Below are 26,045 nucleotides of genomic sequence, written 5' to 3'. Positions count from 1 at the left end.
ATTAGGAGATATACCTAATGTAAATGACGAGTTAATGGGTGCAGCACACCAACATGGCACATGTATACATCTGTAACAAACCTGCACGTTGTGCACATGTACCCTAGAACTTAAAGTATAATAAAAATAAAAATAAAAATAATTAAAAAAAATAAAAAGCTAAGATAATTATTTACCCAAACTTTGGTGAATGAGTGGGTGACAGTAGGGTTAAATCAAGGAATAAATGTTTGCAAAGCGAAAATTGTAAGAAGCACCCCCTACCACCAGAGGTTCAAAAACAAACAATAACAAATACAGTGGGCTCACTGAATGCTTTCATGCCACATTGTTTATTGCAAAGGCATCTGTATGATTCTTGCATACTTTACCAATTTTTATTTTATGATACTTTGTATATATTCATTCACTCATTCATTTTCCAACCTGCTTACTCCAATCCAGGGGTCACAGGTGGCCACAACTATCTCAGCAGCTCAGAGCGTTAAGATGGGAGCCAAACCTGGACATGACACCATTGCACTGCAGGACACGCTCACGCTCATCCACACTCACTCATACTGGGACAATACAGACACACCAATTCACCTAAGTGGGATGTGAGAGAAAACCACAGTATTCCAAGAAAACCACCCAAATATGGAGAGAATGTGCAAATTCCACACAGACAGTGGGGCTCCAGCTAGAAATTGATTTTCTTCTTCAATGTTATAATGAAATAATGTTGAATGAAAACACGTTATTCAAGGACGGGGTATACTCCTGAAAATAACCCCAAGCAAAATAACTGGATATGGCAGTTTCCCATCAAACTATCACTTAAAAGCTATGTTGCTGTTTTTTCAATTTCAGTCTCAGTTATGACCTTAGAACACTATAGCTCCAAGCAGTGACAACAGAAAACTGACAAAAACAGTATAAAGTTCATCTCAGAAATAACTATCTTTAATTTCTCTCCTTGAAGTCATAAAAATACAAAGGTTAAATTTTAAAGCAAAAATGGCAGGCATACAATTTAAATAAACAAAGAACCACTGATTAACAATTAGTTTAAAATATCCTTCTAAAAAATATGCTTTTTACCTCATTTCTTTCAGTATTTCCATCTTAGCTGCCAGATTTTTCATTCTGGTATCTATACAGGTCTTCAGAGTGCTTTCTAAGTGATTAGTCAAATCCACAGCAGCTGCTTTCTCTTGCTGAAACAAAGAATAAGCACATCCTAGTGTGACCCAAATAGGAAACTGTATTTCTGCTATAATTTAAATAATTTTTGGCTGGACATAGTGGCTCACGCCTGTAATTCCAACACTTTGGGAGGCCAGGGAGGGCAGATGGCTTGAGCTCAAAAGTTTGAGACCAGCCTGAACAACACAACAAAACCCCGTCTCTACAAAAAAATACATGGGTGTGGTGGTGCATGCCTGTAGTCTTAGCTACTTAGGAGGCTAAGGTGAGAGGATGGCCAGAGCTAGGGAGGCAGAGGTTGCAGTGAGTCGAGATTGTGCCACAGCACTCCAGCCTAGGCAACAAAGTCAGATTCTGTCTTAAAAAAAAAAAAAAAAAAAAGTTTCCAAATTTGAATAAAATAGAATCCAGCTGCTGATTTTTATTTCAAATTAATATTTATTTTTAACTGCTTCAATTAAATAATGAAGGCTTTAATGATTCTAAGCAAACTATGTATTATCACTCTTGGCATAGCATTTCGGAATTTATTCATTCATCTTTTTCTGGTGCTATGTCTTTTTTTAAATTGTGGTAAAATATATGTAACATAAAATTTATCATTTTAACCATTTTAAAAAGTATAGTTCTGTTACATTAGGTACATTCATATTGTTGTGTAATCATCAGCACCATCCATCTCCAGAACTTTTTCATCTTTCCTAATTATAACTCTGTATCTATCAAACACTACTCCCTATCTCCCTTCCCCCAAGACCCTGGAAACCACCATTCAACTTTGGGTCCCTACCGATTTGACTGCTCTAGGAACTTCGAATAAAAATACTATACGCAAATATGCCTGTATTAATGTCAAGCAACAACTCCCTTTGGCACAGGGAGTATTTTCTAAGCAATAAAGAGAGACATTTCATAAAGATAAATGGGTCAATTCACCAAAAAGATCCAACAACTCTAAATGTATACTTGCATAATAACAGAGCTTTTTTAAAAAATCACAAAATCTGATAGAACAAAAGGGAATAAAACAGGCAAAACTACAATAATATTTAGATTTCAATACTTCTCTCTCAGTAGTTGATTGAACAAGTAGAGAGAGAATCTGTCAGGGTCTTTCCCAGGCAAGCAAAAGCTAAGGGAATTCATCAGCACTAGACCATCTCCACAAGAGATACTTAAGGGAGGACAATACCTGGAAGTGAAAAGGATGACAATCTGTGATCATAAAAACACATGAAAGTACAAAACCCGGCCGGGCATGGTGGCTCACACTTTTTATTAATTTACTTTTTATTAAGTCTTAATTCTCATTGTCTTCATGTTGAGTAGGCTGAGGAGGAAGAGCATGGGTTGCTCTTGTCTCACAGGTGACAGAGATGGAACAGGTGGAGGGATAAATAAGTTCAATAATTTTAACTTATTTTAAAATTAAATAAGTTAAAATTATTTATTAAAATTTTGTAAGTTGAAATTATTTAATTTAATTTTAAATTAATATTAACTTAAAATTATTTAACTTATTTAAAAATAAGTTAAAATTAAAATTATTTTAAAATAAATTAAAATTTTTACTTTTTTTTTTTCAATAAGTTATACAAGGTATACAAGCAGGCACACCTTGTGTAACTTATTGAGAAAAATCTGTTAGTAAGTGGACCTATGCAGTTCAAACCTGTGTTGTTCAAGCATCAACTGTGTTTCTTTTCATACATTGTTGGATTCAATTTTCTAATTTTTTGGAAGGTTTTTACATATATGTTCATGACATATATTGGTTTGTGTCTTTCTTTTTTTATAATGCTGTTTTCTGCTTTCAGTATTAGGGTGATGCTGGCCTCATGGAATGAGTTTGGAAGTATTTCCTCTGCTTCTATTCAATGACAGAGAATTGGTATAGTTTTTTCCTTAAATGTTTGGTAGAATTTACCAGTGAACTTATATAGGCCTGACACTTTCTGTTTTGGAAGCTTATTAATGGTTGATTCAGTTTTAAAAATAGAAATAAATCTGTTCAGATTATTTTTATGTGAGTTTTGGCAGATTATGTCTTTCAAAGAATTAGTTCATTTTATCTAGGTTATCAAATTTGTGGGCCTTGAGTTGTTCATATTTTTAATTTTACATTTTTATATTTAATTTTAATGTTTTACATTGGATCTGTACTGATGCCCTCTTTCATTTCTGATATTGGCAATTTGTGTCCTCCTGTCTTTTTTTTCTTAATTAGCCCGGTTATAGTGTTACCAATTTTATTCATCTTTTCAAAGTATCAACTTTTGGTTTTGTTGATTTTTTTCCTCTTGATTTCCTGTTTTCAGATCGATTGATTTATACTTTCCTATTTTTGCATATTTAAGATTTAATTTGCTGTTCTTTTTATGTTTCCTAAGGAGCAAACTTAGATTATTAATATTAGTTTTTTTTTCACTTCTGATATATATGCATTTCAATGCTGTTAATTTTTGTCAATGCACTGCCTATGCTACATTCTACAAATTTTGGTAAGTTGTATTTTTATCTTGAAAGTATTTTTAAATTTTTCATGAGATTTCTTCTTTGACTCATGTGTTATTAGTAACGTTGTTTAATCCTTACATGTTTTGAGATTTTTTTTCAATTATCTTTCTGTTACTGATTTCTAGCTTATTCTACTGTGGCCTGAAAGCAGACATTGTACGGTTTCTATTCCTTTAACTGCTAAGGTGTGTTTTATGGCCCAGAATGTGGTGGCGTATTTTGGTGAATCTTCCATATGATCTTGACAGGAATGTAGATTCTGCTGTTGTTGGATAAACTATAGTTCACCCCCGAATATGAGTTTGAACTACAAGGGTCCACTTATATGTGGATATTTTAAATAAAAGTTACATCAGTTATGCCTGCCCCTCCTGCCTCCCCTTCCACTTCTTCCATCTCTGCCATTGGTGAGATAGGAACACCAACCTCTCGTCTTCCTCCTTGTCCTCAGCCTGCTCAATGTGAAGATGATGGAGGATGAAGACCTTAATGATGATCCACTTCCATTTAATGAGTAGTAAATATATCTTCTCTTCTTTATGCTTTTCCTTGTATCTTCTTTTTTCTGGCTTACTTTACTGTGAGAATACTGTATATAATACATATAATATACAGAATACTTGCTAACTGATGGCTTGTCTTATCAATAAAGCTTCTGGTCAACAGTAGGCTATTAGTAATTAGGTTTCTGTGGAATCAAAAGCTACACATAGATTTTCAAGACTGTGGGGGTTGACACCCCTAACACTTGCTTTGTTCAAGAGTCAGCTGTAGTCTGTAGATGTTAATTATCCACTGTAGACTATGGATGTTAGTTATATCTAATTTATTGGTATTGAGTTCAGATGTATCTTTACTGATTTTTCATGGTAGATCTGTCCACTTCTGATAGAGGGATGTTGATGTCTCCAACTATAATACTAGATTTATTTATTTCTCCTTGCAGTTCTGTTAGTCTTTGAGTCATATATTTTGATGCTCTATTATTAGGCACATACAGAGAATTGACCCCTTTATCATTGTTTAGTGTTCCTCTTTATCCCTGAAAACTTTTCTTGCTTTGAAGTCTACTCTGTGTGAAATTAGTGTAGCTCCTAGTGTTTAGTACCTATGTTAATTTGTTTCCCTTTGATTAGTGCTAGCATGGTATATTTTTCTTCATCTGTTTAATTTAATTTTATTTGTTTGTTTGAGACAGGGTCTTACTCTGTCACCCAGACTGGAGTGCAGCGGTACAATCATGGCACATTGCAACCTTGAACTCCTCTCAAGGATAGCTCAAGCTATCCTCCTCCTGCCCCAGCCTCCTGAGTAGCTTGGACTACGGGCATGCACCACTATCCCTGGCATTTTTTTTTTTTTAAGAGATGGGGTCTTGACATGTTTTCCAGACAGGTCTTGAACTCCTGGTCGTCAGGAGTTCTCCAGCCTCAGCCTCCCAAAGTATTGGGATGACAGGTGTGAGTCACTATGCCTGACCACATTTACTTTTAATCTGTAGGTATCTTTATATTTAAAGTAGGTTCTGGTAGACAGTGTATATTTGAATCTTGCTTTTTCATCCATTCTGACAGTCCGTCTTTTAACTGGTGTATTTAGACCAGTGGTCCCCAACCTTTTGGGCACCAGGGACCAGTTTCATCGAAGACAGCTTTTCCAGGAGGGAGGTTAGGGGTTTTGGGATGAAACTGTTTCACCTCAGATCATCAGGCATTAATTAGATTCTCATAAGGAGCGTGCAACCTAGATCCCTCATGTGTGCACTTCACAATAGGGTTTGCGCTCCTATGAGACTGTAATGCCGCCGCTGATATGACAGGTGGCGAAGCCCAGGCAGTGATATTCGCTCACCTGCTACTCACCTGCTGTATGACCCAGTTCTTTTTTTTTTTCTTGAGATGGATTTCGCTCCTGCCACCCAGGCTGGAGTGCAGTGGCCGGATCTCGGCTCACTGCAAGCTCCGCCTCCCGGGTTTACGCCATTCTCCTGCCTCAGCCTCCCCAGTAGCTGGGACTACAGGCGCCCGCCACCTCGCCCGGCTAATTTTTTGTATTTTTAGTAGAGATGGAGTTTCACCGTGTTAGCCAGGAGGGTCTCGATCTCCTGACCTCGTGATCCGCCCATCTCGGCCTCCCAAAGTGCTGTGATTACAGGCTTGAGCCACCGAGCCCGGCCTTGACCCAGTTCTTACCAGGCCATGGACCCTACCAGTTCATGGCCTGGGGGTTGGGGACCCCTGATCTAGACCGTTGACATTAAAGTGATTATTGATGTGGTTGCATTGGATTAAGATCTATCTGATGCTCTTGCTTGTTCTTTTGTCTTCCACTTTTTTTCTCTTTTTTTGTGCTTTAATTGAGCATTTTATATGATTCTATTTTTTCTTATTTCTTAGCATGTCACTTATACTTTTTTAAAAAATGTTTTTCAGTGGTTTCTCTAGTGTTTGCAGTATACATTTACAATTAATTCAGGCCCGCTTTCAAGTAACACTGTATCACTTAATGGGTAGTGTGAGCACCTTATTATAAGAAAATAATCCTAATTCCTCCCTCTTACTCCTTGTGTTGTTGTCTTTTATTTCACTTATATATAATTATGTGTAAGCATATATATGTACATATAAACATATATAATCAAATACATTGTTGCTATTATTTTTTAAGAAACTATTTTCTGTCAGATCAATTGAGAATAAAAGTTTGTATTTTACCTTCACTTATTCCTGCTTTGATGCTCTTCCTTCTTTATGTGGAGACAAGTTTCTGACCTATATTGTTTTTCTCCTCTTTAAAGAACATATTTTAACATTTCTTTCAAGAAAGGTCTACCAGTTGCATTATCCCTCTTTTTTTTCCCCCTCTAAGTCTTTTATTTCATCTTTGCTTTTCCAGGATGATTTAGGACATAGAGTTCTAGGTTGGTGGCTTTTCTTTGTTCAACGCTTTAAATATTTCACTCCATTCTCTACTTCCTTGCATGCTTGCCAAGGAGATGTTATATTCGTTTTCATTGCTATAAAGGAATATCTGAGACTGACTGTAAAGAAAAGAGGTTTATATTGGCTCATGGTTTTGCAGGGTATATAGAAAACATGGTGCCAGAATCTGCTTCTGGTGAGGGCCTTAAGAAACTTACTGTCCTGGCTGAAGGCAAAGGGGAGCCAGCTTATCACATGGGGAGAGAGGGAGCAAGCAGAGGGGAGCAAGGGAGGGAAGGGGTCACTCCTAACCAAATCTCGTGTGAACTGAGTGAGAACTCACCACCAAGAGGATGGTGCTAAGCCGTCCATGAGGGATCTGCCCCATGAACCAGTACCTCCCACTAGGCCCCACCTCTAACACTGGAGATTACATTTAAACATGAGATTTGGAGGGGGCAAACATCCAAAGTATATCAGATGTTGAGTATAATTCTTACTTTTACTCCTCTATAGGTAAGCTGTTTTTTGCCCTCTGGCTTCTTTGAGATTTTTTCTTTATCTTTGATTTTCTGTAGTTTGAAAATGATATGTTTAGTTTTTTTATTATTATTATTTGCATTCATTCAGCTTAGTGGTCTTTGAGCTTCGTGGATCCATGTTTTGGTTTAGGAAAATTCTCAGTCAGTATCGTTTTAGGTATTTCTTTTCCTTTTGGCATTCTCATTACTCATATGTTACATGATTTGTAGTTGTCCCACAATTCTTAGGTCTTCTGTTGTTTCTTTTGAGTCTGTTGTCATTGCTTCTCAGTTTTAGGGTTCTTTTGTCAGCCACGTCCAGTCTACTAGGATGTCCATTGAAGGCATTTTTGATTTCTGTTACAGTGTTTTGATATCCAACACTTCTTTTTGGTTCATTCTTAGGGTTTCCATCTCTTTGCTTACATTGCCCATCTGTTGTTACTACATGCTATCTATTTTCTCCATTATAATGCATAGCATATTAATCATAGTTGTTTTAAACTCATTGTCTGATAATTCCAACATCCCTTCCACATCTGGTTCTGAGTTTTTCTTTAGTTTATAATTTTTTCTTTTTCTTTTTCTTTTTTGGTTTGAGACAGGGTCTTGCCCTCTTGTCTAGTCTGGAATGCAGTGGTGTGATCTTGGCTCACTGCAACCTCCACCTCCTAGACTCAAGTGATCCTCCCACCTCAGCCTCCTGAGTGGGAGGCTGGGACTACAGGTGTGCACCACCATGCCTGGCTAATTTTTGCACTTTTTTTTCTTTTGGTAGAGACCATTTTGTCATATCACCCAGGCTGGTCTTGAACTCCCGGCTCAAGCAATTCACCCACCTCAGCCTCCCAAAGTGCTGGAATTGCAGGCATTAGCCACTGTGCCTGGCTGTAATTTTTTCTTGATAACTGTATATGATATATCAGGTAAAAAAGCAATTGGTTTAATTATGTCTTTAATAATGTAGTTGTAAGATATACAGGGGAGTGATGTGTTGTATGGTCCTGTGATTAGGTCTCAGTCTTTTTGTGAGTCTACGCCTCTGGACTGTGAATTCACAAGCGTTTCTCATTTTTTTCCTCCCCCTTTAGGTGGGATAGTATGGCTAGAATAGGATGGAATTGGGTATTTACCTCCTTCCATGTGGAAGGAAATAGCTAGCTGGAGTTGGATACTTCCTTCCCCCAGGTCGGGTAGGCTTTGGTGAAATCTCAGCAGGTTAGGCTGTGGTTAACTGGTTTCTTTTCAGGGTAGATCTTACTAAGAAGTACATAGTGCTCTGGGATATTTCAAAATGGTTTGTTTTCCCCTCTCACTGCTGGAAGCATGAGGGGATTTTACTGCAATGATATGTATGATACTGTATTTACTGTGAGAACCTGATCTAACTCCTGGAGGTAAAACTCACAAAAGCATGGGGGCCAGCATGACTAGATGCCCCTGGAGCTTTCAACTCTCAGTCTTGCCCACACCTAGTTTCCAGCAGTTTGTCAGAAGTCCAGATTTTCCTATCTAGGCATTGTTTCCTGTAGAAATTTCTGTTCCAGTATGTTGTGATTCTCTGTATCCCTGTCTGTCTAATTTTAGGAGTAGCGGTTTTCCCCATGACCCTACCTATCTCACCTTTTCTTACACATCTGAGAAAAGTTGTTGATTTTCACTTTGTTCAGCTTTTTAATGTGTTAGGATGGCATAGTGACTTCCAGGCTCCTTACATGTCAAACCAAAACCTGAAGTCCTCCATATTATTGTTTTAAATCTTTTGTACTTTTATAATATACTTTTAGAGATAAATATTTCTTTCTAAGCATTGCTTTATTTACAAACCACAAATTTTGATATGTTTTATTATTTCGTGAAGCATATTTAAAACATTTCCTTGTGACTCCTATTTTGAACTATGAACTATTTAGAAGCATGTGCTTAATTTCCACAAATTTGAAGATTTCCCCAATATATATTTTATTTTTTTCTTGGTACATAGTATTTGTATATATTTACTGGTGTATGTGTGATATTTTTTCATATGCCTAGAATGGGTAATGATCAGGTGTAGGTATTTAGGATATCGATCACCTCAAGGATTTATCATTTCTGTGTGTTGGGAACATTTCAAGACATTTTTCTTCTTGCTATTTTGAAATATACAATACATCGTTAACTATAGTCATCTGCTATCAAACATTAGAACTTACCCTTCTATATAACTGCATGTTTGTACTTATTAACCAACCTCTCTTTATTCTTCTGTCCCTAACACACCCTTCCTAGCCTCTGGTATCTATCATTCCACTCTCTACCTCCATGAGATCAACATTTTTAGCTCCTACATATTAACAAGAATGTAAAATATTTGTCTTTCTGTGCCTGTTTAACAGAATCACATCCAGTTCCATCCATGTAGCTGTAAATGACGGGATTTCATTCATTTTTATGACTGAATAGTATTCCATTGTATATATACTGCATTTTCTTGATCCACTGATGGACACTTAGGTTGATTCTATGTCTTTGATATTGTGATAGTGCTGCAGTAAACTTAGGAGTGCATGTTAATTCCTTTCTTTTGGATAAATACTCAGTGGTTCCCGCAATATATTTTGTTACTGATTTCTAATTTAATTTTATTGGTATCAGAGAGCATACTCAGGTTTCAGTTCTTTTAAATTTATTGACATTTGTTTCATTACCCAGCATATAGTCTGTCTGGAAATGTTTCATTCATTTTTAAAAGTTATGTGTATCCTATAAGTTGTTGGGCGGAGTGCTTTATAAATATTAGGCTGAATTGCTTGATAGTGGGCTCACACCTGTAATCCCAGCACTTTGGGAGGCCAAGGCAGGCGGATCACCTGAGGTCAGGAGTTGGAGACCAGCCTGGCCAACATGGTGAAACTCCGACTCTACTAAAAAGTACAAAAATTAACTGAGCGTGGTGGTGAGTGCCTATAATCCCAGTTACTTAGGGGGCTGAAGTAGGAGAACTGCTTGAACGCGGGAGGTGGAGGTTGCAGAGAGCCAAGATTGTGTCATTACACTCCAGCCTAGGTGACAAAGCGAGACTCTTGTCTCAAAAAAAAAAAAAAAAAAAAGTATAAAACCCACAGAGTAGAGCAAACACGCAAGTAAAAACAAGAAAGGAATCAAATGTTCCCACTATAGAAACACATCAAACCACAATGATAAAGAATGAGTGAGAGAGAAAATAATCAAGATGGCCAACTAGATAAGCGTATGCCTTCTCCACAGGGAAGAATCAGAATAGTAAGTAGACATATTTTGAACAGATTCTCTAATAACGAACACTTGGATTCACCAGAAAAGAGACAGAAAGCCCCAGAAGTAAGAAACTAGAGGGTTTGAGGAAGCATGCCTAGCCGAAAAACAGCTGAGAGCCAGGAAAGGCTACTGTATGCAGGAAAATAGTAAGAGAAAAATCCCCAGAGCTCTGAAACACGCTTTTACAACACTGGCTATATAGGAGAAACCTTCGATCCACTAGGGCCTCGCACCTCACGGAGCTGCCTAAAGATCACACAGAGACATTATTCCAGAAAAGGAATCCACACAGAATCCCACAGGCACCCAAGTCTGGAGCAGCCTCAGCAGGGAGCTACTTTAAGAGTTTAGATACCAGGGACCTATAGACATGGCTGCAGCCACTGTACTGCTCCAAAAAAGGAGAAGGAGAACAAGCATGCCCATGCACCCCCAGGAGGATACTTGTCATCTGCTACAAGCTGCTGTTGAGACTGAAACATCAGTAGATCACACTCCCTACACCTTCTTGCTCATGCTGCTTGGCTGGGTGGTGCCCCATTCTCTCTAGTCCCATGCCCAAGACACCATTTTCTGAGTTCAATACTGGGCTGAGTCCTGCCCTTGGCCTGAGTTGGGGCTGACATGGCCCCAGTCACTGCCCAGCAAAGGACCAACAGGGAAACCAGGCTACCCCACACATATCTATAGAATACCCACCACCCTGCAATGGGCTGCTGTGAAACTGAGACACAATCAGACTACACTTCCCACAGTTTTTTGCCCATGCTGCTCGCCTGGGTGGTGCCCTAGTATCCCAGGGCACAGGCCAAAACTGTCATCTTGAGAGTTTAATTCTGAGCTGTGCCCCAACTTTGGCTTGAGTTAAGGCTGACTGCAGCTACTGCCCAGCCAAGAAGGGGCAGAAAAGCCAGGCTCTCCTATGCACACCTGCAACAACACCCAAAGCTCTGCTATAGGCTGCTGTGAGACTTAAGACTTGAGTAGAACACACTCCCCACTGCTTCATACCAACACTGTTCACCTGAGAGGGGACCCACCCTCTCTAGTCACAGTCCTACAGATGGCACCCTTATGAGAGTTTAGAGACATTGTTTGATGCCTGGCAACAGTAGCCACAGCAGACATTCTAGCCTCTGGTCAGAGACTGGGGCACCTGCTCTGGAACAAAGGAATCTCTTTGTTTCCAACTGTGTCCCTGAAATTATTGGTAGAGCTTGATTCTAGGTGAAATATCTGATTCATGCTAGTTTGATCAGCCAATCTTGATGAGGGTGATTCAGGTTACATGCGTGTATACATATGTCAAAATTTACCAAACTCCACACAGCACTTGTGCATTTTTACTGCATGTAAATGGTATCTCAGTATAGCATTATTAGAAAATAAAATTAGTATTTCCTAACCCTATCCATTAAACATTCCATAACCTAGAAGCAAAGACTAAATCAATAGCTATATACAACCCTAGAACCCAAAGTCTGGTATCTAAATACCTCTTGCCACTAAAAAGAACTACAGCTTGGAGAAATAACTCTTCCAGGATTAGGGTAGGAAATGCAGATGAGCACGGAACATCTTGTGACACCAGAAAACAAGGAAGCTATCAGACTACTGGAATCACATCAAAAGGGCAGAGCAACAACTTAAAAAGACTTCCAAAGAGTATAAGCTGGGCATCAAAAAGAATAATGGCTGCAGCTAATTAAAACACTCATATATGTTTAAAATTCATTAGTTCATAATAACACTTAAGGAGAACAAATAACCCTTGCTGGTCAACACTGGACAATGCTAGGGAATAAACTTATTTTTTGAAAACATGTACATATAAAGGGAATGAATCAAGTTAGCTTGCCTTTACTGAACAAACTAGACTTCACCATGACCAAATAGTTGGAATTTTCCTTCTAAGAAATACAGAACCTGATGAAAACATGGCTGCAGACAGCAATCATCGATGGCTGCAAAAATCATTAGGTCACAGATTAATGAAAAACTTAATAATGGTGATTTATCCATTATGAATATCATCTGTTATGATGTCAAAAGGACACAGCAGCTAATTTAAAAAGACTTCAAAGGGGATAATGTGTGCATCGAAAAGAAAAAAAAAATGGCTTCAGTGGATTAAAACATGTCAAATGTGTTTAAAATTCATTAATTTAGTAAGGCATGGTGGCTCACCTGTAGTCCCAGCAACTCTGGAGCCAAAAGAGGAAGGGTTGCTTGAGCCCAGAAGTTTGAAACCAGCCCAGGCAACATAGCAAACCCCCCCTGTACAGAAAATACAATTCCATGCTCGTGGACAGGAAGAATCAATACCATGAAAATAGTCATACTGCCCGCAGTAATCGATAGATTCAATACTATTCCCATCAAACTACCATTGACTTTCTTCACAGAACTAGAAAAAACTACTTTAAATTTCATATGGAACCAAAAAAGAGCCTGTATAGCCAAGACAATCCTAAGCAAAAAGAACAAAGCTGGAGACATCACACTATTTGACTTCAAACTATACTACAAGGCTAGAGTAACCAAAACAGCATGCTACTGGTACCAAAACAGATATAAAGATCAATGGAACAGAACAGAGGCCTCAGAAATAACACCACACATCTACAACCATCTGATCTTTGACAAACCTGACAAAAACAAGAAATGGGGAAAGGATTCCCTATTTAATAAATGGTGTTGGGAAAACTGGCTAGCCATATGTAGAAAACTGAAACTGGACCCCTTCCTTATACCTTATACAAAAATTAATTCAAGATGGATTAAAGACTTAAATGTAAAACCCCAAACAATAAAAACCCTAGAAGAAAACCTAGGCAATACCATTCAGGACATAGGCACGGGCAAAGACTTCATGACTAAAACACCAAAAGCAATGGCAACAAAAGCCAAAATTGACAAATGGGATCTAATTAAACTAAAGAGCTTCTGCACAGCAAAAGAAACTACCATCAGAGTGAACGGGCAACCTACAGAATGGGAGAAAATTTTTGCAATCTATCCATCTGACAAAGGGTTAATATCCAGAATCTACAAGGAACTTAAAACAAATTTACAAGAAAAAAACACCACCACCAAAACATGGGCAAAGGATATGAACAGGCACTTCTCAAAAGAAGACATTTATGCGGCTAACAAGCATATGAAAAAAACCTCATCATCACTGGTCATTAGGGAAATGCAAATCAAAACTACAATGAGATACCATCTTACACCAGTTAGAACGGCAATCATTAAAAAGTCAGGAAACAACAGATGCTGGAGAGGATGTGGAGAAAGAGGAACACTTCTACACTTCTAAACTAGTTCTGAGAGTGCAAATTAGTTCAACCACTGCGGAAGACAGTGTGGCAATTCCTCAAGGATCTAGAACCAGAAATACCATTTGACCCAGCAATCCCATTACTGGGTATATACCCAAAGGATTATATATCATTCTACTATAAAGACACACGCACACGTATGTTTACTGCAGCACTATTTACAATGGCAAAGACTTGGAACCAACACAAATGCCCATCAATGATAGACTGGATAAAGAAAATGTGGGCTGAGCACAGTGGCTCATGCCTGTAATCCCAGCACTTTGGGAGGCAGAGGCAGGTGGATCACCTGAGGAGTTCGAAACCAGCCTGGCCAACATGGTGAAACCCTGTCTCTACCAAAAATACAAAAATTTGCCAGGCATAGTGGTGGGTGCCTGTAATGCCAGCTATCAGGAGGCTGAGGCAGGACAATCATTTGAACCTAGGAAGCAAAGGTTGCAATGAGCCAAGATCACGCCATTGGGGATATAAATAAGGCAAGTTTTAGTTTAAAAAAAAGAAAAGAAAAGAAAACACAAAAAATTAGCCAGGAATGGGGCACACGCCTGTAGTCCCAGCTAGCCAGGAGACTGGAATAAGTGGATTGCTTGAGTCCGGGGTCAGAAGTTGCAGCGAGCAGAAATTACACCACTGCACTCCAGCCTAAGCAACAGAGCAAGACTGTCTCAAAACAAACAAGCAAACAAAACTAAAAAAACTCTGAATAATGAGATTTGGGGAGCTTCTGGGTTGATGAACACATCCATGACCTGGGAGGGTGGTACACTCAGAGAGGGCATGGAAGCTCTGTACCTCCTGCCCCAGTACCTTGCCTTATGCCTATTTTCCATTATTTGGCTGTTTCTGAGTTATATCTTTAATAATACAACTCTAAGTATAGCACTTCCTTGAGTTCTGTGAGTAGTTCTAGTGAATTATCTAACCTCAGGCAGGGTCATGGGAAACCCCAAATTTAGGGTGGGTAGGTATGTATGCAAGCAGCCTGGGGACCCCACTTGTGGCTGGCATCTAAAGTAGAGGCAGATTATGGAACTGAGTCCTTAACTTGTAGGGTATATGCTAAGTACAGGTAGTGTAGTGTCAGAATGGAACTGAATTATTAGACACCCAGTTGGTGTCAGAGAATTGGAGAACTAGTGCAGGAACAACAGATTTGGTGTAAAACACACACACACACACACACACACACATTCATTTATCAACCACACTGTATTCCTGGGGGGGAAATATTTTTGAACTAGAATCTGAGCAAATCTGGAGACCTGATTACCATAAAAGAAGACACACGTGGAGATCAAAAAGCCAGTTAAGCAACACAAGGATACAGATTAAAGCAATTTAAGAGAAATATCAACCAAAATGCAATGTATGTGCCTAACTGGGATCCTGATTGGAGAGAACTACAATCAACATGTCTACAATCACGTGGCATTCATGACACAATCTGGCAAATTTGAATACTGCCTAGATATAAATAATATTAAGGAATTATTGTTTATTTTTAAGTATGAATAGTATTATTATTATGGTTTTTTAAAGTCTTTTTCTATTAGTCATACATACTGAAGACTATGAAATAATAGCAATGGGACTTCTAAAATAATCCAGGAAGTATAAATTTTTAAAAAGATTGGCCATGTGTTATAATTGTAAAAACTGGGTGATGGGTACATGAGAATTAATTATTCAAGTCTCTCTCCTTTTACAGTGTTTGAAAATTGCCTTAGTTGAAAAGTTTTTAGAACATAAAGGGAAATGTAAATTAGAAACTATTAAATTTTCAAACATCCAATGAAATCCAAAGATGATTAGTCTGGAGTATAAGACAAAAATTCACCTATAAACAAATACAGGGATTAGCAAAGAAGTAGAGGACGAGGTGGGGAAGGAAAGGAAAGTGACAGAAAAATAAATAGCAGCAGATGAGTACACAGATTTCCCAGTTGGACACTCTTCACCTTAAGCCACTGAACATACCTGCAGCTCCTGGGCAATCTGTTCTACTTTCAATTCTAATGCCTTATAACTTTCGAGAAGAGCGTCCTTCTCTGTTTTAAGTTTTTCATTTTCTTCAATCAGTTTCTGGTCCTGCTTAATTTTTGCCAGGCTGACATTAGACCCTAAATTAAAGTCACCAACAGCCAAACTTTCCCTATAAAAACAAATTCATTTATTTTAAAAAACAAACTGAATAAGGATGACAGAGAAAACAAATCTAAGTTATCTTGGTCTTTTTATACCACAATATATCTGAAAGTTAATTTTGAAAACTAAAATATCTACCTAGTTCATAATATTAAAAAATAATTTAATGCAAACAAGATTTTATAACTGAAGTCATAATTCAACAATGCCTCTAATTCTCAAAGAAAATATATTCCAACTTCTTCATAGCACTATCAACTACAAAGAACAAAGTAAAAAGCATTTCTGTATTAGTTTTTTTCCAATGCCTCCTCCCTGTGATCCCCCTGTTCACCGCCTCCCCCACCATTTGACAGTTTAGCTCCTAAAGCACTGAAGAGATCCCATCAAACAACTATATCATCCAAGATACAGCATCATGTCTTGGACCATGAAATAGAAGACTGTTTTGATACATATAAATATCAAATCTGGCTTTCTGCTTCAAGTTGATGATTCAAAATTATCTAAAAAGTAAGCTATTCGGAATAATCAAACTCCACCACAAGTTTTCACAAGAAGAAGAAAGAGTCTCACTTTTATTTAAAAAGTAAAGGCAATTCCCTGAAACTCTTTAAAATATTCCTAAAGTCATAGGAAAAATTTCAAATCTTATCTGAAATTCTGACTTTGCCTGAATAATTCAGATTTGGGAGCAGATTTTTATTTTTGATAAGTGTATTTCAATGAGTTGGCATGAAAAGTTTGTATGTAAACTTTTAAATAATTCAGGAATTATTTTTCTTTCAAAATAGCTTGTAATGAAAATACCCCTGCTAAAGCAGAGAGGAATACATTTGAGAAAAGTAGAAATATCAGCATCAGCCCTTAAAATCACTGACACAGTTAAGGATTCCAAAAGCATAAGCCTTAACTTCTATTCTACTATGACAGGGACCTCTACAATGAATTAGAAATCTAAGTGAAGACTAAATTCTTACTTTGGAAATGTCATAAGATTTCCTGCATCATTTTCATTCTTCAAGTCAAGAGTCAGCTTCTCACTTAAGTGCCCCTTGGGCCTGCTGAAAGTTGACTGGTTTGATCTATGCCCCCACAAAGGAATGGGGCTTTTGAGGTTCCTGAGAACAAGCTGACCAGGATCCAATTTTTTTTCCTCACAGATGTCAGTTCTGGAAGTAAGTTTGCATTTCTCTGCAAATCCTTTCTTAAACACTTCTTCCCCTATATCCACACTGCCATACTCAGCCTGAGCAATAACTGTTCCATCTTGAGAGGTTGCTTTAATTCTCATTTTAATTTCCTTTTCGAAAATCAAGCTCCCCAAAAAGGTTGTGCCCTAAGAAAGAAGAAAACATAAACCAGCTACACCAACATGTTTCTCTTCCCTTATTTTGTTTCTACCCATTTTTTCCAAGCATCGTATTTCTTCATTCTAAAATCTCTATATACAGAAGTCTTACCTTGATGTTGTCTATAATATGCAAATATACATCTCCACATATATGAATGTATTCCAATTACACATTTGCTAAAATGAAGTAGAGCTAAATACTTGTATAGGCAGCCATATTTATAAATCTAAAAATGTATTACTAAGTAAATATCCTAGAATAGTTTTTTTTAACCCAGCAGATTACGTTGACTACTTTGGCCCCAAGTAAATACAATGCTCTCCTGAAAAGCAACAGCACATAAAAATGAATCTCTGATATCTAGAAAAGGTACTCAATTTTACAAAACTTTAAAAGTTTTAGAGGCACTCAGGAACTCTGATTTTAAAGTAAGACGAACAGAAGTGAAAAAACAAACTGAAAGCACAAAATACAAATTATTTAAAAATCAACAAACTGAAATTATAAAATGTGAGGTGTCACAAATACATATTCAAAACTTTTTTTCCTTCTTTTTTGAGACAGAATCTCACTCTGTTGCACAGGCTGGAGTTCAGTGGTACAATCTTGGCTCATTGCAACCTCCGCCTCCCCTATTCAAGCGATTCTCCTGCCTCAGCCTCCCCAGTAACTGAGACTACTGGCACACACCACCACACCCACCTAATTTTTGTATTTTTAGTAGAGATGAGGTTTCACCATGTCAGCTGAGCTGGTCTCAAACTCCTAACCTCAAGTGATCCACCCACCTTGGCCTCTCAAAGTGCTGGGATTAGAGGGGTGAGCCACCGTGTCTGGCCTTCTACATTCAAAACTCTCTTAAATAGACTTTTGCTTAAGAGGGCTACAACTGTACAACTGGCATATGAGAAATTAGGTGCTTGCTAACTTAGAGCTCTTGAATATCCATCAACAGAACTAAGCAAAGATATACCTAAAACATATTTGGGATTGGAACATATTGAAACTTAATTTTAGTAAGAACTTATCTACTCCTCCATAAAATTGTAATTACTAAAATTACTTTGACACAATCTTAACTACTCTTCCCAAATTTCTCTAGGTTATTTTCCTGATTTTTACCCTGTGCATACTATAAAGGAAATTAAAAGTAAGTATTCTTTTTCAGAATATATGAAGCATAAATTTAAAACACAAAATGGGTAGGTACTGCTCAAATTTACTGGTTCACAACTTCCTTGAAATAGGGACATCATCTGATGAAACGTGTCTCTCTTAGAAGGTGGAGCTGTATTTTTAGCTACATTCCCACTCTATAAATATGAAAAACAATATAGTTTATGCAAACAAAGCAAATCAAATAGGACATCCGACCTATAATAACCAGAGAAACAAGAGTGTAAAAAACACACTAAAAACCACCAAATACAAACCAGCCACATTTTTAAAAGAAATAGGGGCTGTGGGGAAGTCAAGGTCCAAGAAACTAAATAATATTTTTAAGAACTATTTTCTCTTTTTTAACTACACGGTAGTATAGAGGGTAAAAGTGAGACTTACATAGGAATTCTTAACCTTTTTGCGGCCATGGGGCTCCTTTATCAGTCAGGTGAAATCTTTGGACTTTTTCTCATAATGTTTTTAAATGCATGAAATACATACAATTACAAAAAAGAATTATTTAATTGGGACACATTTTTTTTTCTTTTTTATTTTTTGAGATGGAGTCTGGCTTTGTCACCCAGGCTGAAGTGCAGTGGCGTGATCTCAGCTCTACAGGCACCCACCACCATGACCAGCTAATTTTTTGTATTTTGTAGTAGAGACGAGGTTTCACCGTGTTAGCCAGGATGGTCTTAATCTCCTGACCTCATGATCCCTCCACCTCGGCCTCCCAAAGTGCTGGGATTACAGGCGTGAGCCACCGCGCCCGGCCGACACATTTATTTTAACACCAGGTTAAGGATACCTGGGCCTAGAAGGATGCAACTGAAGGGGCAGAGAAGGAGACTCAAACTACATATGCTCAAGAATCACCAATTATCACTACCCAAAAAAAAAAGAAAAAAATAATTTTGTATATGGGGTCTTGCTATGTTTGCTCAAGCTGGTCTTGAACTCCTGGGCCCAAGCAATCCTCCCACTTCAGTCTCCTGAGTAGCTATGATTACAGGCACACACCCTGTGCCTAGGTGAAAAAATAATTTTTTAAATCCACAAAACAAAATAAGAAAATACTTTAGGTTAACAAAAACACAGGTTTTATAATTTTTTTAAGGCATAAAATTCAGAAATATACACATTATATCAAGAGGCTTGAATTCACCAAGAATATCAATATAAGTAACAAATGAGGTCCAGAAGTTATCACCAATCAAATGGGATCAAGCAGGCAAAGCTAACAACCTCAAAATGTAAATAATTGAAATATATGTTAGGATTTTAATCAATTAGATGTAGTTTTCCAGTTAACCTCTTTCACACAAAAACTCTTGGTTTCAACTCTTATCATCAAAAGTCTATCTAAAAATTCAAGAACAACTTATGCCCCTAGGAAGTCTTTGAAAATTATTGCTGGTATATGTGCAATTATTAATATTTCAAGGAATCCTGTCTTTGGGCAATATGTGAATTCAAATGGAAATAACCTATTTTCTACAAAAGTTTCAATTACCTAAAGCTGAATGTTCTAAAGGTCCATCACTCCTTGCATAGAATTTTTATGCAGAAATCTAATTTTAGATTTCTCTCTGAATTCAAATTCATTTTACTTACAATCACCAGTCACAATTAGTATGAAGTTGTTCAAACAGATTCTCCCTGAATCATATATAATCATAAACACAGAACTCTGAACTTGAAGTAAAATCTGAGTCTCCTTCAGTTCCAACTAACAAAAAGAATGACAGAGTATATGATACATGGGTGTTTTAATACTATACTTTACCAAAAATATGTATGTTTTTATATATATTACATATAAACATTTGATTTTTATCATAAGAAATATATTTTCCACTAACCCTTATGAGCTGGAGATACATATCTGCACTTAAAAATATATATTTAGGTATTTAAAAGGTATAAAACTTAACTTTTTTTTTTTTTTTGAGACAGGGTTTCACAGCCTTGACCCCTCAAGCTCAAGCAATCCTCCCACCTCAGTCTCCCGAGTAGCTGGGACTACAGGCATGTACCACCACGCCCAGCTAATTTTTCTGTATTTTTTGTACAGACAGAGTTTTGCCATATTGCCCAGGCTGGTCTCAAACTCCTGGACTCAAGCCATCCACTCACCTCAGCCTCCCAAAGTGCTGGGCTTCACAGGCATGAGCCACTGCACTTGGCAAAACTTAACTTTTTAAAATAAATCTGGTCATTGGTTTAGAACATACGGCTTTCAATCATTAAAAAAGATTAATGTCACTTTTTAGAAATATATTTCATTCTGTTTTCCAAACTGGTAAGCTTCATTCAGAAACAAGAAAGGATCATTTGCTTTCTACTTTATTCCTCTGAATTTTGCTTGTATATATTAGAAAACAAGCTAAAAGGTCTTTAAATTGTTAAACACAAATTCCAAGCTCTAGCTCTCATTCCCTTACTCTACATATAATTTTTAAAGTCAGGCACGTAGGAACAGTAATGTAATAAGCTTGATCTTCAGCAAACTACCATTCTGGGTATCGATTCTGACTGTGCCGTAGCATAGCGTGAAAGTGTTAGTTAAAGATGTGAAGGAATTTCAGTGCCCAGGACACCTTCTGGAAAAGGGGAAGGAGGGAGGCATTTGTGTTGTTACTGAATCCCTACTGTTCATCTATTTACTCAAATGCTAGATAAACTGATGCTCATCTAACACCTACCTGGCAGGGAAATTAGACATAGAAAAGTGAATACTTATCTCTACAAACTCACTAGACTTGTAGAGGAGGAAAAAATTACAACTTTATAGGCTTTATATACGGAGTGACTAAAACACCACAGAGGACTGGGTAAGTGGGTATTAGCAAAGACTTCATATAAAAGATTAGAGTTGAAATTTGGACTGAGAATTAATAACTAAACATGGGCCTTTTAAGCAGAGCTATTCAAGAATAGTTCATTTTTTTCCAGAAAATATTGTGTGCCAATTAGCTTAACTCTACTCAATGATCTTTTTACTGAACTAAGCATCCAAATACAAATGTTTAGCCGGGTGGCTCATGCCTGTAATCCCAGCACTTTGGGAAGCACAGGTAGGGGGGATCACTTGAGGTCAGGAGTTCAAAGACCAGCCTGGCCAACATGGTGAAACCCCATCTCTACTACAAATACAAAAGGTAGCCGGGCATGGTGGCAGGCGCCTGTAATTCCAGCTACCAGGAGACTGAGACAGGAGAATCGCTTGAACCCAAGAGGTGGAGGTTGCAGTGAGCTGAGATCACGCCATTGCACTCCAGCCTAGGCGACAGAGCAAGACTTCATCCCCTCCAAAAAAAAACAAAGCAAAACAAAACAAAAAAATATATATATATAAATGTTTATATACAGTACCATCTATAAAGAATCTTTGAAACATACAAAAACATTCTCAGCTTCAGTTTATTCATTCAATTCTAAAATTAACTTTTTTTAATGTCTTTTTCCCACTTGATTCATGTGTATTTCAATCAACACAAATCTGTGCATCTTACTATGAAAAGAACAATAGACTTGAGTTCTAGGCCTAGCTCTTCCCTAATTAGCTTCATGACTTGAAGTCATTTAATTATTCTAGGCTACAATTTCCCTATATGTAAAATAAAGTGAGAGCAGATAATATTCTAAGGTCTGTAAACAAGATTTTAGAGTTTTAGGCATGAAAGAAATCCAAAACAAGCCTCCCCAACCTTGATCAAAGCATTTATATTAAAGAAGAAAGTAACAAACTTTAGATTTTAAACCAGAAACTTAGGGTATAATTTTATAATATCTGTATTTCATGTTTATGAAAGCCTGAGTTTTATGTACAGAAATGTTTCCTGTAAGTAACTACATAGCATACAAAATTATACCCAACACACCTACAAGATTCTCAAAGGAAAATAAAGAGGCAATTTTAGTTAATTTCAATTAATTAATTTTTAATTAATTTCAATTAATTAATGAAATTTTAATTAATTTCTTTACAATGCATACAATGATTAAATTGTTTTCCACATGAGCTACTTGAGCTATTATAATAATTACAAACCTGATTACTTTGCAATGTAGTATCTCTTACCAGCATTACCATCTACCAAAAGAATCATCATTGTACAACAGATTTTAAAAGAGGTAGGATTCCTGTAAGACTACCCCTGAAATTATCGAATGTCTTCCAGAATTAGGTTACCAACCCAAAATTCAGTGGAAAGGAATATGAACTAGAAGCCACATGAGCAAAACATCTGCTGCCAATTTTTACATCAAACAGTATCAGCCTCTGCCAAAATGATAAAATCTGATTATAATCCCGTTAATTTCAAATTTGTGGTATTTATGATCAGGACTAGGTAAAGATCACTTTTATTTAATAAATACCTTCCCAAAACAATTATAGAAATAACTGCATTCATTATTTTCTCCATCATATAAGAGACTATCCTTGGCCAGGCGCAGTGGCTCATGCTTGTAATCCCAGCACTTTGGGAGGTCAAGGTGGGCAGATTACCTGAGGTCAGGAGTTCGAGACCAGCCTGGCCAACATGGTAAAACCCCGACTCTACTAAAAATACAAAAATTACCTGGCCATGGTGGCACAGACCTGTAATCCAGCTATTTGGAAGGCTGAGGCAGAAGAATTGCTTGAACCTGGGAGGCAGAGGTTGCAGTGAGCCAAGATCGCGCTACTACACTCCAGCCTGGGCAACAAAGTGAGACTCCATCTCAAAACAAAAAGACTATCCTTTTAAACATCAGAAGAAACTATTTATATATATTACATATGTATATGTCATTCTTACCTGTTCAATGCTTACCTAGCAAAAATGAGTATAAATATGTAATTGCTAATTATAATTCCTATTTTTCACTAATTTATACAGACTTTTCTATTCAAGTAAAATTTAATTATACTTACATTTTGTTTCAAGCACATAGTTTTACTTTCATTAGCAAAAACATTTAAAATCCATGACTTGCCTGATCAAACTGGGTAACTTCTTGATTAGAAGGAATGTGTAGTCCCCAAAGTTTATACTTTTTGGCAACACTAGAAAACTGCAGCTCCAAAGGAATTTCAACTATATCAGATCGATTTAGAATTTCAGTATTTCCATAGTCAATGTACCGCACCAGACACTGGAAAAAATAAGAGACAAATACTAATACTGACCCCAGATTAAATATTTACAAAGAAACCACCAATTTGCTGCTCTCTGTTAATGACCTGTGTATCAAAATAGCATTCTTATCTCAAAATGACAAAATACATTCAGAAATAGCTCTCTAATAATATCTTCAAAATAAAAAAAAATCCACAGGCCATGAAATTCCAGTGATTTCTTTACTTGCTACTAGTTAAATTCCAACAGTACTATTTCTCATTAGGGTGTTTTTTGTTTTTAGACAATTGATATTTTAAATAAACATCAACCTATGAAGCTTACAGCCCTCTCCTGTTTCTCCTAATGTTAAAATCAAGCAACATTCAATTCAATTTCAAGTTGGAAAGAATAAAATCTGAAAAGAAAGGCAAAGTTATCAAACTTCCTTTGATACAATTAAACTCACTCCAGGTAGACCATGTAAACTAATCAGATTCACCACCCTTACCTCCAGCTCTACATCCGCTTAAAAAGTAAAAAAGAAAAATAGTTATTTCAAGGTCAAACATCACGTTGCCCTTTAATTTAAAAAATTAAAGCCAAGTGAAAAGCAAATGCAAAATATCATCTCCAATTGTCAAATCACAGGAGAAAGGTCAATTAGAAAGTTCCATTCCACTAAAATAAACCATTACCTAAGACAGCAAAAAATGAGATTTTTTTTAAACCAAGTTATTCAGAATACTAATCAAATTGTTACATCTTAGCATCTTATTACACCAAAGAAAATATTTATAAAACATACATATTTTTAACTTTTTATCTTTTATCCTTAATCGCTTTCCCAGGTTCAGTAAAAACATACATATTATAATTTAAGTACAGAAAGCAGGTGTAGAAAAAACACTAAAGGAAATCCTACAGAGGTGCTTTCACACAGCCTGCAATATGCAACTGTCACCAAACAGCTATTCAGAATTCTATCTCCCTAAATCCTCTTAAAAATCCTCCAAGAATTCACAATGTAAAAAAAAAAAAGCTTAACACAAAGAAAACTCACCACATTTAACCCAGGCACAAGAAAGTGGCAAATCAATCATTATTATTAACAATATTCACATCAACTAAATAAAAGATATACCGAACTTCAGAAGGATCAATCAAAATGTTCTTCTCCTACTCATAAAGCTTAATGGAAAGAACATTTAAAATTTACTCATTAGCAAGAACCAAATATAACTATTAAGATCTGAGGTAGGCTGGGCACAGTGGCTCACTCCTGTAATCCCAGAACTTTTGGAGGCTGAGGTGGACGGATCATCTGAGGTCAGAAGTCCGACCAGCCTCATCAACATGGGTGAAACCCTGTCTCTACTAAAAATACAAAAATTAGCCAGTGTGGTGGTGGGCGCCTGTAATCCCAGCTACTTGGGAGGCTGAGGCAGGAGAATAACTTGAACCTGGGAGGAGGAGGTTGCAGTGAGCCAAGATCGTACCACTGCACTCCAGCCTGGGCGACAGAGAAAGACTCCATCTCAAAGAAAAAAGAACTGAGACAAAAAGAACTAGGCACCAAAAATAACCTACATATTATATAACCTATTCTTGAATAATCTGAGGTGATTATAAAACAACATGTTTTTTAGCAATTAATTTCTTCCGTGTTTTAATCACTGAACCAGGTATCACTACTATGAATAAGCAATGACGGGGTAAATAAACATCAAATTTTGGAGCCACAATAAATATTTCTTAAAGAAAAAAAAAAATGAACAGTTAATTTCCTGCCTTTTCATCGCTGATGATTTTCAGTACTTTGCATCTGTACCAACACTTATCTTCAGAAAATAATCCACCATAAATCTACAAAGAGAAAAGAAAGCAAAATTACTTGGCATCTTAATGAAGTACAAAGCACGCTGAGTAGATCAGAATAAAGGTTAGCATTTAAGCTCTTCCTATATGTCAGTAAGTACTTTATACATAACTTATTTAATTCTCACAATCCTATGAGGCAGGTACTTTGTTTATGCCACCATGTACCCAAAGACATAAACTAGTAAACTGCAGAACCAAGATTCAAACTTCTGACTTCAGAGTTCATTATGCTATTCTGCATCTCCAAAATGAGGAGGGAGGGGTATAAAAAGCAAAAAAAAAAAAAAAAAATTTAAGGCACAAGCATCAAACACTTAAAATCATACTATTATAATGTCTGAGGCAATAATTGGTACAATTTTTTTAACATAAACATGCCAAGTACATGGCACATAAGTCTAACTCTCAACTACAATGGAATCCACATTTGCTACCAACCAAGAAAGATTTCATACTTTTTACTTTATGTATAAGGAGATTAGTGCTATTAAGTAGATAAAACTAAATTAGATAATATCTTTAATACTGAACTTTATTTTATATTTCAGTTGAATGATGTTTAATGAAAGAATAAAGAGAAAATTTTCGTACTTTCAATCTTTTTTTTTTTTTTTTTTTTTTTTTGAGA

General features: G+C 36.8%; 1 protein-coding gene across 6 annotated transcripts in view; it reads right to left on the bottom strand.

The window, feature by feature from the left end:
- Positions 1–26,045, bottom strand: part of STK31 (serine/threonine kinase 31) — a 134,070-nt gene that overhangs the window by 80,606 nt on the left and 27,419 nt on the right. For all 6 annotated transcript variants that reach the window (XM_011973955.1, XM_011973954.1, XM_011973956.1 and 3 more), the window contains 5 exons: positions 25,328–25,402; positions 23,415–23,573; positions 16,896–17,254; positions 15,748–15,922; positions 1,084–1,199 (listed from right to left, as the gene is read on the bottom strand). In XM_011973955.1, the coding sequence (XP_011829345.1) occupies positions 1,084–1,199; positions 15,748–15,922; positions 16,896–17,254; positions 23,415–23,573; positions 25,328–25,402 (884 nt within the window). The remainder of the gene's footprint in view (positions 1–1,083; positions 1,200–15,747; positions 15,923–16,895; positions 17,255–23,414; positions 23,574–25,327; positions 25,403–26,045) is intronic.

The sequence above is a fragment of the Mandrillus leucophaeus genome, unplaced genomic scaffold (assembly GCF_000951045.1).
Source record: "Mandrillus leucophaeus isolate KB7577 unplaced genomic scaffold, Mleu.le_1.0 Scaffold140, whole genome shotgun sequence".
In the NCBI taxonomy this organism is placed as follows: domain Eukaryota; kingdom Metazoa; phylum Chordata; class Mammalia; order Primates; family Cercopithecidae; genus Mandrillus; species Mandrillus leucophaeus.
The sequence above is the reverse complement of the archived record's forward strand: the minus strand, read 5'-3'. Positions and strand labels throughout refer to the sequence as shown.